Source organism: Heteronotia binoei, chromosome 10, assembly GCF_032191835.1.
Source record: "Heteronotia binoei isolate CCM8104 ecotype False Entrance Well chromosome 10, APGP_CSIRO_Hbin_v1, whole genome shotgun sequence".
Classification (NCBI taxonomy): domain Eukaryota; kingdom Metazoa; phylum Chordata; class Lepidosauria; order Squamata; family Gekkonidae; genus Heteronotia; species Heteronotia binoei.
The window spans coordinates 96,438,845-96,451,042 of NC_083232.1; the positions used below are offsets into that span (position 1 = coordinate 96,438,845).

The 12,198-nt window shown below is 40.4% G+C and overlaps 1 protein-coding gene across 3 annotated transcripts in view; it reads left to right on the forward strand.

Annotated features, from left to right (window-relative positions):
• Window positions 1-12,198, forward strand: part of BRD9 (bromodomain containing 9) — a 41,249-nt gene that overhangs the window by 20,326 nt on the left and 8,725 nt on the right. For all 3 annotated transcript variants that reach the window (XM_060247806.1, XM_060247807.1, XM_060247808.1), the window contains exons 10-14: window positions 385-480; window positions 893-1,025; window positions 1,646-1,757; window positions 9,424-9,462; window positions 10,743-10,814. In XM_060247806.1, coding sequence (XP_060103789.1) covers window positions 385-480; window positions 893-1,025; window positions 1,646-1,757; window positions 9,424-9,462; window positions 10,743-10,814 — 452 coding nt within the window. The remainder of the gene's footprint in view (window positions 1-384; window positions 481-892; window positions 1,026-1,645; window positions 1,758-9,423; window positions 9,463-10,742; window positions 10,815-12,198) is intronic.

The window sequence follows — 12,198 nt, forward strand, 5'->3', positions numbered from 1 at the left end:
ACAGACACCCTGTGAGGTGGGTGGGGCTGAGACAGCTCTCACAGCAGCTGCCCTTTCAAGGACAACTCCTGCGATAGCTGTGGCTGACCCAAGGCCATTCCAATAGCTGCAAGTGGAGGAGTGGGGAATCAAAAGCGGTTCTCCCAGATAAGAGTCCGCACACTTAACCACTACACCAAACTTGCTCTCATAACTTTTAAATCACAACTGCATTAAGAATCAGTTGAGAATCTGGATTTTTTTCTTGGCTACTTGTAAAATAAAAATATATAACTAAACCATGATTCTTGTGCTCATCCCATTCCCAGACATATATCTAAATGTACAATAAGATGTGAATTTTAGAAGGGTGATAACTATATACTTCTATTCAACTTGATACAGAGGAGGAAACCCATCCAGTGGACCTGAGCTCTCTCTCAAGTAAATTGTTGCCTGGTTTCACAGCACTCGGGTTTAAAGATGAAAGAAGGCACAAAGGTAAGGGGGTATTTTGGGTTGTAGCGGCGTTTAGAACTGTGCCTTGTTCTGAGGCATTATTCATTTTTACCTTCTCAAGCCCAAAACACTGGTCTTATTACAAGTGCCATGCCGTTTTAAAACCAACAGAAGAACACAGAACATGACCTCGTTTGGATTTTTGTAGCGCTCAGTTCCTCAGTTCCTGCTGGTTCACAACTGAAAGTTTGTTGAAAATCCAGGGGTTAGATGAAGCATTTATGACTCTTCCGTTTGCTCTCGGCTCATTCGCTCACACGGATCTGGGGTCAACTTTGGCTGCTGCAGTCATCAAGTGGTGCATTTGCTTGTGTGAACCAACCCGGAGAAATGCAGCTGTGCTTTACGAAAAGAGATTCCAAACATGTGTCTCCCCCCCCCTCTTTATTTTCAGTTACCTTTCTTTCAAGCAACAATGCGGGTCTTTCAGTGCAAAACCACTCTATATTTCATGACCTGAAAGCGGATGAAATGGAACTGCTGTATTCAGCATATGGCGATGAAACCGGAATCCAGTGCGCCTTAAGGTAAGTATGTCATAAGATAACCTTGAAAACCACTAATACTTCCTTGATGTTGGGGCTTGTCACACCAGCATAAAAGGTTAAGGAATGTTTGGATGAGAAAACCTCGTTAGAATAAAGTAATGTGGAAATTAGGAAAAAACAAAGGCACTTTCACACACACTAAATAATGCATTTTCAATCCGTTTAGTGAACTTGGTGAGTGGATTTTACTGTGTGAAATGGCAAAATCCACAAGCAAACAGTCACAGAAGGGGATCTAAACTGTGTTACGTAGCATGTGTGGAAATCCTGAAAGTGTTCCAACTTCAGATTCCATTTGAAGGAAGAAGGGTTTTTGATGGTTTGCAGACATTATAAAGATCTAGGATAGTCCAGGCTAGCCCAGTTTTGTCAGGTCTTGGAAGCTAAGCACCCTGGTTGGTCATTGGATGGAAGACTACCAGGGAAATCCAGTGTTGCTATATGGAGGCAAGCAGTGGCAAACTGCCTCTGAATGTCTCTTGCCTTGAAAACCCAATGGAGTTGGCAGCAACTTTGCAGCACTTTCCACCGTCAATATACAAATACGCATGTCTTCTATTAAACATGCATTTCTTGCATTTGTCCAAAATTCTGTCTAGCTTGCAAGAATTTGTGAAAGATTCCGGAAGCTACAGCAAAAAACTAGTGGACGACTTGCTGGATCAGATTACTGGAGGTGATCACTCAAAAACCATCTATCAACTCAAGCAGGTAAGGCCGAAATTATGGGGAAGTGTGAGCGTCTACCCTGGGAGGGAGTCCCTGAGCTGCAGCTTTTTATTGAGCTCACTGAATAGCGGACAGTAGAACTGGTTGGAGACTATCACAGGAACTCCACACTGTTTTGTTTTTGAGATGGTGAACACGATTTACATATTTGAACTCTCTCCAGTGTTTTGAGATTCCCCTCACCGCGGGGAAAATGGCCTCATACTTTCCCCTTTTATTGACACCCCAGCATCGAAGAGCTTTCTCTCTTGCTAGATGTAATCCTCTGCCCTCTGCCATACTTCTTGGCTGATTTAACAAGACAACCTACTCTCTTAGATACTGTCCTTGTGACCACACATCCATTGAAAGAGCCCCCCATTTCTTGCTCCACTGTTTGCTATATTCACAGCTTCATAACTCACTTCTGCGTCCCATCTTAGAGAAATCAGGAGACTGCTCGGATGCTTTGAAAGTCTGTAGGCTCCTGAGCGGTTTCTTCCCGATAGACACTGAAATAGTAGCCAAGTTCATTTTTTCTGGCCACCATAATACGCCTAAGGATTTTGTAACCATAGTTTTAACTGGCAATGATATTTCTAAATTTTAACTGTATTTTTGTATTTTATGGGTAATTTTTTATTCTGTATATGTTGGTAATCCTCTTAATCTGATTTCTTTTATGCCAATAAAGGCTGATGATGATGATATTTGAACTCTTTCATAAAGTTGTCCTTTAATAAACTTTGTCTCATTGAGGGTGGTCAGAGAGGCACAGAAAACAGGGCGCCTGTGTTTTTATTTATTAAATTATTTTAAATCCCATTTTGCCAACCATCAGTTAGCTCAAAGTTGCAACTCGTCCAAAATATGCAACCAGCAATAAAGGCTAAAATTACTCGCAGTTCATTAAAAGCCCAGCAATCCATAAATCTGAAGAAGAGAGCAGTAACTCATGAGAAACACATTCAGCCTGTGCTGAAAACGCTGCACTGGCTACCAATAATGTAGCAGATTCTCTTCAAGCTGCTGGCTTTAACCTTTAAAGCCCTATTAATGTCAACAGACTTAATTCCCCCTCAAAAAGAAGAAAGACTTTCAAATATTTAACTAAATTGGATATTGATATAATCTGCCTACAAGAAATGCACATCTTGGCAAAAGATCAGCACCTCTTGAAAAATAAAATATTTGGTAGTGTGTTTGTGGCAACAGACGCAAACGAAAAGAAAAGGGGTTTGGCAACATATGCAAAGGATAGATTTAATCCGCAATTTAAATTTGCTTCGGAAGATGGAAGAATGTTGTTTGTGGAAATCACCATAGAAAGTAAAAAAAACTTATTGGCAAACATTCATGCACCAAACGACCACCAAGATAACTTCTTCAAGGATCTTCGCCTTAAGCTGCTGAATTACGGATATTCTGCATATTGCTTAATAGGAGACTTCAATGCAGTATTTGATAGACAATTGGACACAAAAATAGATAGGGATTCTAAAACTAAAGGTCCTCAGCTCCCAACAAGTTTTTTGAAATTAGCTGAAGAACTGGATCTTATCGATGGTTGGCGAACAAGGTATCCAAACTCAAGAGACTTTACCTACTACTCAGCCAGTCATCAGTCCTTCTCAAAGAATAGATATGTGCTGGATTTCTACAGACTTGGTTAAGGATCTATCAGAGGTAGAAATTCAACCAAGAGTGATATCAGATCATAATCCAATATCTATTAAGATTAAAGGTCCTCAACTTAGAAGGCAATGGAGGTTGAAGACGCAAATATTGAAAGATAAGAGTTTTTTTCAAAATACTAAAGTGGCAATGGAATCTTTTTTTAAACAAAATGTCACCCAAGATGTGAAGATGCAAGTGGTATGGGATACAGCTAAAGCATATTTCAGAAGTTTAGCGATAAGGTATAGTTTCAAGAAAAAGAAAGAGAAATCAGAGATTTTTCAGAAATTAATGACACAAGCAGGAAAAGCAGAACAAGATTTAAAAGCGCAGCCTACTAAACAGGCGCTTCAGGATAGGATCAAGAAAATACAGCACCAACTAAACTTATTGTTACTAGAAGAAGTAGAGAAAAAGCTAAGATTTGCTAAACAAAATTTTTTTGAATTTGCTAACAAACCTAGAAGGTGGTTGGCATACATATTGAGAAAAGAAGGCGCGAAAAGAGTAATAACGGTCTCGAGGGATGAAAATAATAAAGAGAAGTTTCAAAGAGAAGAGATAGCGCAAATTGTGGAGCGATTTTATAAGAAGTTATATGAGTCTAAGCAACTCAATGAAGAGGAGTTGGTAGAATATCTCAAAAAGAATAACCTGAATAAATTTACCGAAGAGCAACGAAAAATTTTGAATGAATCAGTGACAATAAGAGATTTAGGAGAAGCCATAACGAATCAAAAGAATGCTAAATCACCTGGACCAGATGGTCTTCCTGCAGAGTTCTATAAAGAATTTGAAGATTATTTATTAATACCTTAAGCAATTGATAGAAGTGATCCAAAAAGAAGCGGAAGTTCCAAAATCATGGCAAGTAGCAATAATATCCTTAATTCCAAAAGAGGGTGTGGAAAGACATAAGAAATTTCAGACCAATTTCATTGTTGAATGTGGACTACAAAATTTTTGCCTCAGTTCTTGCTCAACGTTTGAAAAAAGTATTAGCAATGGTTATACATCAAGACCATGCAGGATTTCTTCCCAGAAGATATTTGAAAGACAATGTGAGAACAATATGTTAATTGAATTTTATGAAACACATCCAGAGAAGCAGGCCGTATAAATAAACTTGGATGCAGAGAAGGCCTTCGATAATGTTTGCTGGGAATTTATGGTACAACAGTTGAAGGGAATGGAATGTGGTGAGGACTTTTTGAAGGTGGTACAATCAATCTGTTCAAACGGCCAAGGTGAGAGTTAATGAAGAATTATCAGAATCAATCCCCATACAGAAAGGAACTCAACAAGGCTGTCCATTATCACTGCTACTTTTCATCTTGACTTTGGAGATATTGAATAATCAGATTAGAGAAGATCCAAATATTAAGGGGGCCTCGATTAAAGGCGAACAATTTAAATTGAGGGCATTTGTGGATGATCTGGTTTTTATATTGGAACAACCAATGGATTCAATTGGCCACTTGATGGATAAAATTGAACAATTTGGTGTCTGGGCAGACCTGAAGATAAATTATAATAAAACAAATTTTTTAGCCAAAAATATGACAACAGAAGCAATTCAGTATTTTCAACAAAAATCAGCTTTTCTGCATGGAAAAAAAAGTGAAATACTTGGGTATCTACATCTTGAATAAATGTAGTAATTTGAAGATGGACAATTATGATAAATTACTTGTAGAGATTAGAAAAGACTTGGAAAAATGGCAAGATCTGAATATATCATTTGATGGGAAGAATAGGCTCCATAAAAATGAATATTCTACCAAGATTGTTATTTTTATTCCAGACTATACCAATGTTTCTGACTAATGCCTTTTTTCAAGAGAGGAATAAATTGATCTCGGGATTTATACGGAAAAAGAACAAAACCAAGAATCAAATTAAAAACACTCCAAGACGCTGACACAAGAGCAGGTTTGGCTTTGCCAGATTGGCAACTCTATTACAAAGCTTCAGTACTATCCTGGGTAAGAGATTGGGCACTTCTAAGTGATAGAAGACAGTTATTGTTAGAGGGACACGACCTTACTATGGGCTGGCATGCTTACATATCAAAGATTAGAAGGTCACTCATATTTTAAAAATCACTGGTTTAGGAAATCCTTATACCAGGTTTGGTCATGGCTGAAACCCAAAATTTATCAGAAAATCCCGAAATGGGTCTCTCCAGTTGAAGTATTTACCCCACCAAATCTTATAAAATCAAACCAGCTATATAAATATGAAGATCCGTTGACAAAGGATAATGGTTTGAAATCGAAAGAAGAATTGGAAGATATTGGTATTAAAAATGAGTTGGTGGAATCCAGATATGCCAAAGATAAAATAATGGGTTTTAATAAAGAATACTATGCATTTGACAAAATATTTTTGGGTCCTCAAGAGAAACTAATTTCGAAGATATATTCTTACTACAAATGAGAATGCAAGATGAGATTGTGAAGGACTGGGCTAAAAATCTGGGCCGTAGTATCATGTTAGATGAATGGGAAGTGTTATGGAAATCTAATATTAAAATGACTAGATCGGTAGCCTATAAAGAAAATCAGTACAAAATGTTTTATAGGTGATATATAACTCCTCAGAAACTTGCAAAGATGTATCATAATATGTCAAATAAGTGTTGGAAATGTGAAAAGCAGGTGGGATCATTTATACTTTTGGAAGATGGCTCATGAGTTATTACAAAAAATTTTGAAGACACAGATTCATTTCAAACCAGAACTTTTTTTATTGAAAACTTTGCCAAACACATATACAAAGGAGATGAGACACTTAATTGTCCATTTCAGCAAGGCAGCTAGAATTCTTTTGGCACAGAAATGGAAGCTTCAGGACATTCCCTCCAGATCTGATCTGATGAGCAAAATTCTGGAGACGGCAGAATCAGACTACTTATCTCAGCTGTTGGTGGGGAAGTCGAAGGAGGATGCAAGGAAATGTTGGGAGAAGCTATATGCCTGGCTAGACGTGTAAGGCTTTGTGGTGTAAACTCATATTTTTATTATATCTCCAAAGTTATATATTCTATATAGAGAGGTAATAGTTCATAAAGATGTCTCTAGATTTGATTTACGATCGTATGAGATTTTTTTCTTTTTAATAGATTATGAAAATAAGTGTAAAGTGAGCAAAAATTGTCATTACTTTTTTAAAAAAAAGATTTAAGTTCATGCAGAATGTACTATAAGTGTCATTCTGAATGGTTCTTTTTCCTTTTGCTTTCTACTTCCCTTTTACCTGTTTCCCCTTATTCTGAAAACTAATAAAACTTTTAAACCATAACCTTTAAAGCCCTATACGGCCAAGGTCCTGCATACCTTAGGGACTGCCTTTCCCCATATATGCCCCAGCGAGCACTTCAGTCCGGATCTCAAAACCTGTTGACAGTTCCCAGCGTCAGGGAAGTTAGGCTCCAGTCAACTAGAGCCAGGGCCTTTTCCGTTGCTGCCCCTAGCTGGTGGAATGAGTTAGCGGAGGTTAGGGTCCTGCGAGAGCTTCCACAGTCCCGCAGGGCCTGTAAAATGGCACTCTTCCACCATACGTTCCCATAATGGTAACTTCTACAGCAATGGATTAGGCCCTTAAACCAGAAACTTAAACATCACTCTGGATTTCTTACCATGCTATGACAATCTGGGGTCTCTTTGGAACACCTAATACCAGTTCCAGTTATCATCGAAAACTTAACATCGAAATGTTTGTATGAATTATTGTACTACCACCTTTTGGTATTCATGTTTTTATCATTGTTTTTATGTTTTATCGTCGTTTTATCTTGTTCGGTCGTTGTTTGACCCCAACCTGTGAGCCGCCCTGAGCCTGCCTTCGGTGGGGAGGGCGGGATATAAATAAAATTAAATAAATGAGAACTAGCCTTGAAAGTGCTGCTGGACTCTTGGTTTTTTCTGTGGTTGCTTGAAGGTGTGGAAATGGGCCACTGAAGCTTTTTGTGGCCTGTTAACAGCCCATTGAGTGGGCATTTCAAGGGAGAGGACATTTTTCACCAGGCCGGATGGCAGCAGTAGGGCTTCCACCCTATGTGTGTCCTGACCAGTCTCCCCACTGGAGGAGAGGGCAAGGAGGGAAGTGGCAGCCACCTACTGAGCAGAGGCAAGAGAAGGAAATGCTGCTTCTAAATGGGCACCTCACAAGTCAAGGGCACTTTTGAAAGTATAAGCTGGTTGGTTGCCATGGCAGCCAAAGAGCCATTGTGAAGGACCCGGTCTTAGCCTACTTGGGAGGGCGACCACTTTAAATTTCTCCCCAGTCACCTTCCCTCAGTCACACTCACAGAAATCCTGTCAGACTCCCCAAAATAATAGGCACCAGACGGTTTTAAAATTCAAAACCCACAAAAATATTTATTAGATAACAAAAGGCAAGGGAGAGGGATCAAAAAAAGAGGGATTATAACTAATCAATAACAAAGAATCAGTTGGCAGGCAGATGGATGGCTGAATTGTCAAATATCACTTCACAGAGATTGGGCAGGCTGTGGTAAAATGTTACAATAACTTCAGCAGAAGATCTTTAACATAACAAACAGGCAGGCTTCAGAATCCTACTCGATTCTCCAGGCAGGCTATGTCTTCTGGGCACTCAGAATGCTGTTAGTTCAGTTGCAACAGCCCTGTTCTCTGGCTACTTTAATCATAAAAGCAACAAACTACAATCACTCCTCTCACACACCTATAGAACTCCTGACTGGTGCGAGTATATTCCCCTTCACAGACACTCCACTAGCTAACTTTCAGGACTCACACCCCTCAATACTGATTTGTCTCAGCCCCACAGCTAGTCTTCTGGTCTGAGTCTTGGGTAACCCTACTGACCACCAGAATCCAGTTCTCCCTTCAGTGTGTCTTTGTGTGATCTAGTTTGTACACGGAGATTGCCTGATGTGCTGGCAAAATCTCCCTCCGAGAATTTCGAACTGCCTGAAAACTCTCTCTTTCAGACAGAGACTACGTAGTTCTGTCTCTCACAAGGAGCCCAGCCTCTCTGACTGCTCTCAGGCCCCTTGTCCAGTTGCCTTTACAACTGACTGGCCTAAGCCCACAGTCTTCCCTTCAGACCCCTTCTTTGAAGACCTAACACGAAGACTCCTCACCGAAGACTCCAAAACTGAAGTGATTTACTGCTAAGCAAGCCTCATATGGATACTTTTTTGTTGCTAGGGCAACGTTCCAGCCAATAGCTGCAAGCCTGTTCCCCAGCTCTCAGGCTAAGTTCCTGAGTCCCTCACAGCCATCTTTTTCTCCGCCCTCTTTTAGGGGAAGGGCTAGGGGGCAGGTCCCTTTCCAGAGCTCTTTTTGCTTCTCAGTCCACCCCTCAATGGCAGTGTTGGGGAGAGTTGCTTAAAAACTGTTTTTCTGCCTTCTGGTCCAAATCTGCAGTTTGTATAAGGTCACCTCTATCCCCGTGCTTCCTTTAAAAAAAAAATGTCAGTTGACTTTTTAAAAATGGCCCATATTCATTCAAAGATACTGTTCCTGTTTTCTGTCCCAAGTTGCCATAGTTTTTTTAAAAAAACAGTTGCTTGAAATAGTTCTTTTAGCAGTAATAACAGTAAGGTGAGGGCCCTGCGGGACCTGGTTCAGTTCCGCGGGGCCTGTAAGACGACCCTCTTATGGCTAGCTTACACCTAGCTAGGATGAAAACTTGATGTAACTTGGCCAGCCGTCTGTTTATATGTAATTGAAATGTTATTGGTTTTTAAGGTTTTAATTGCTTAAATATTTAATTGTTTTTATACTTAAAATTGTTTAATTTTCATGTTTGATCAATTTTTGGAAGCCGCCCTGAGCCACTTGTGGGAAGGGCGGGATATAAATCTCGAATAAATAAATAAATAATATTCCATGTACACCAAATAAGTCTACTGTTGAGTGACAGTCGTCATAAAGCATCAAGAAGGAAAGTGGCAGAAAGTTTGTTCCTTTGCTGAATTGTTTTTAATGTAATTTTTCAGAGGAGGAACATTCCAGTGAAGCCACCAGATGAAGTCAAAGTAAGTCATAAGACACGCAAATGTAGAGCCACCCTTTCTTGGATTTACACAGAAATTAAGGATTGGGTTTGTGTTTATTTGTTCTGTGGTTATTTTGTGGGGGGAAATGTTCTCTTTTTGTAATTTCTGGGATCTTCTTTAGAAATTGAAAAAAAGTTATTACCAGTGGCAAAAGATCTCATATGCTCTGCCACGACAACTTTGCTGCTCCGAGCAGGGCCTTCTGCAGGAACTAACCTTCAGATGGGCAAAATTAACAACTGTCCCAAGACTGGTGGCCTTACAAAACGTGCCTTCTGTGTGGTAGCTCCCACCTTATGGAACAGCCTGCCTGAGGAGGTCAAGAGGGATAATTGCACTCTCTTGGCTTTCCACAAAGCGTGCAAAACAGTTCTTTAAGAGGGCTTTTCTACACAGGCCGTCGGGTTGCAGTGTACAAAATGATGCACAAAATTGCTTAGATAAATTATTAAGGACTGTGGTCTACACTGCTATGCATAGCTAGCTATATTAGGACTCTGCTGTGTAATTGTTGCATCATTTAATGTGGCATTTAATACTTAGGTTTCGCTTTAGTTTTGCTTTTAGGTTTCTAATTGGTTCTACAACCCTCATCCTCATGCATTGTTTATTGCACCTCCCTTCCTGTTGGTTGTATTGACTCAGTCTGGGTAATCCGCCTTGAGCCCAGGTGTGAGAGGTGGACCATAAATAAAGTAAATAAAGGTACGATCTTTACGATCAGCAACCCAACAACTTTTGGTAATACTCGGCCTCAGAGACATCCACCTGGCCTCACGAGGGCCAGGGCCTTTTCAGCCCTGGCCCCTGCCCAGTGGGATGAGCTCCCCCTGGAGATCCGGGCCCTGCAGGATCTGCTCCAATTCCACAGGGCCTGTAAAACAGAGCTCTTTCACCAGGCTTTCAGTTGAGGCAGTGGACGTCACTTGTAACCGGCCTTCCCCCCTCATTCCATCACAGTGCTATAAGACCTGCTGGACCTGGACAAGAGGCCATGCCTGTGAGGCAGAACCTGACATTTTAGTCTCTATTGTCCCTCAGTAGTTTTAGATTTTATATATTTTAAACAAATTTATTGTTTTTTATTGTTGATTGTTTTTATGATGTAACCCACCCTGAGCCTGTTCTGTGGGAAGGCGGGCTAAAATAAATAAATAAACCAGCAAACAAATAAAGTAAATAAAGATAGAATATAAAATCAGGAGAGGAGGAAACAGACTGTGAATTCCTAATGACCTGTACCTGTTTTGGTCTTCTAGGTGCCAGCAGTGCTCATAAAAGAAGAGCACAAGTTGCGCAATACCTGCCCAGATGCGCCCAAGCAAAGCGCGGTAAGATAATCACTCACAGCTTGAAGAGGATGTGGCTGAGCAACAAATGCAGAAATGGAACTCAGCGGCTTCCTTTTCTCATGTTTGTCACGGCCTTTTGATTAGCATGTATGTCAGAGAGGATATACGGTCCAGTAAGGCTGAGATCAGAGAATTAGATTCACTTTTAGAAATGCTTTGGGTTGAAATAGAGGGCCCAAAAGGAAATTTAACTATGGGAGTTTGTTATCGCCCACCAAATCAAAAGAGAGAGGACGATTATAATATGATGGAAGGCTTAAAGATAGCGGCTAAACGTAAAAACTGTGTTGTAATAGGTGATTTTAACTACCCGCAGATTGATTGGGTCAATATGTGTTCTGGTCGAGAGAAAGAGATTGAGTTTCTTGATGCTCTCAATGACTGTGCTATGGAGCAGATGGTCTCAGAACCTACCAGGGGTGGGGCGATCCTGGATTTGGTCCTAAGTAATGCCCAAGACTTGGTGAGAGATGTAAAAGTGATTGCGCCGCTTGGGAGCAGTGACCATAATGTTATTGATTTCACCGTTTGTATAAATAGGGAGTTGTCCAAAAAGACCACCACAACCACGTTTAACTTTAAAAGGGGTAAATACACTGAGATGAGGAGGCATGTGAGGAAGAAACTGAAAGGAAAGGTACATACGGTCAAAACCCTTGGGGAAGCTTGGACGCTATTTAAAACTATAATCCTAGAAGCGCAGATAAAATACATACCACAAGTTAGGAAAGGCACAAACAGGCATAAGAAAAGGCCTGCGTGGTTAACAAACAAAGTAATGGAAGCTGTAAAAGGTAAGAAGGACTCCTTTAAGCGGTGGAAAACCAGACCAAGTGAGATTAGTAAAAGGGAACACAGGCTGTGGCAAATCAAATGCAAGACTGTGATCAGGCAGGCAAAAAGGGACTATGAGGAGCATATTGCAAAAAAACATAAAGACCAACAATAAAACTTTCTTCAAATATATTAGAAGTAGGAAACCAGCCAGGGAGGCAGTGGGGCCCTTGGATGACCATGGGGTAAAAGGATTACTGAAGGAGGATAGGGAAATGGCTGAAAAGCTAAATGAATTTTTTGCCTCCGTCTTCACTGTAGAAGACGAGAACTTTTTGCCCGCCCCAGAACCACTAATTTTGGAAGGGGTGTTGAAAGACCTGAGTCAGATTGAGGTGACAAATGAGGAGGTCCTACAACTGATAGACAAATTAAAAACTAATAAGTCACCGGGTCCGGATGGCATACATCCAAGAGTTCTGAAGGAACTCAAAGTTGAACTTGTGGATCTTCTAACAAAAATCTGTAATCTTTCATTGAAATCTGCCTCCGTTCCTGAGGACTGGAAGGTAGCAAATGTCACCCCCAT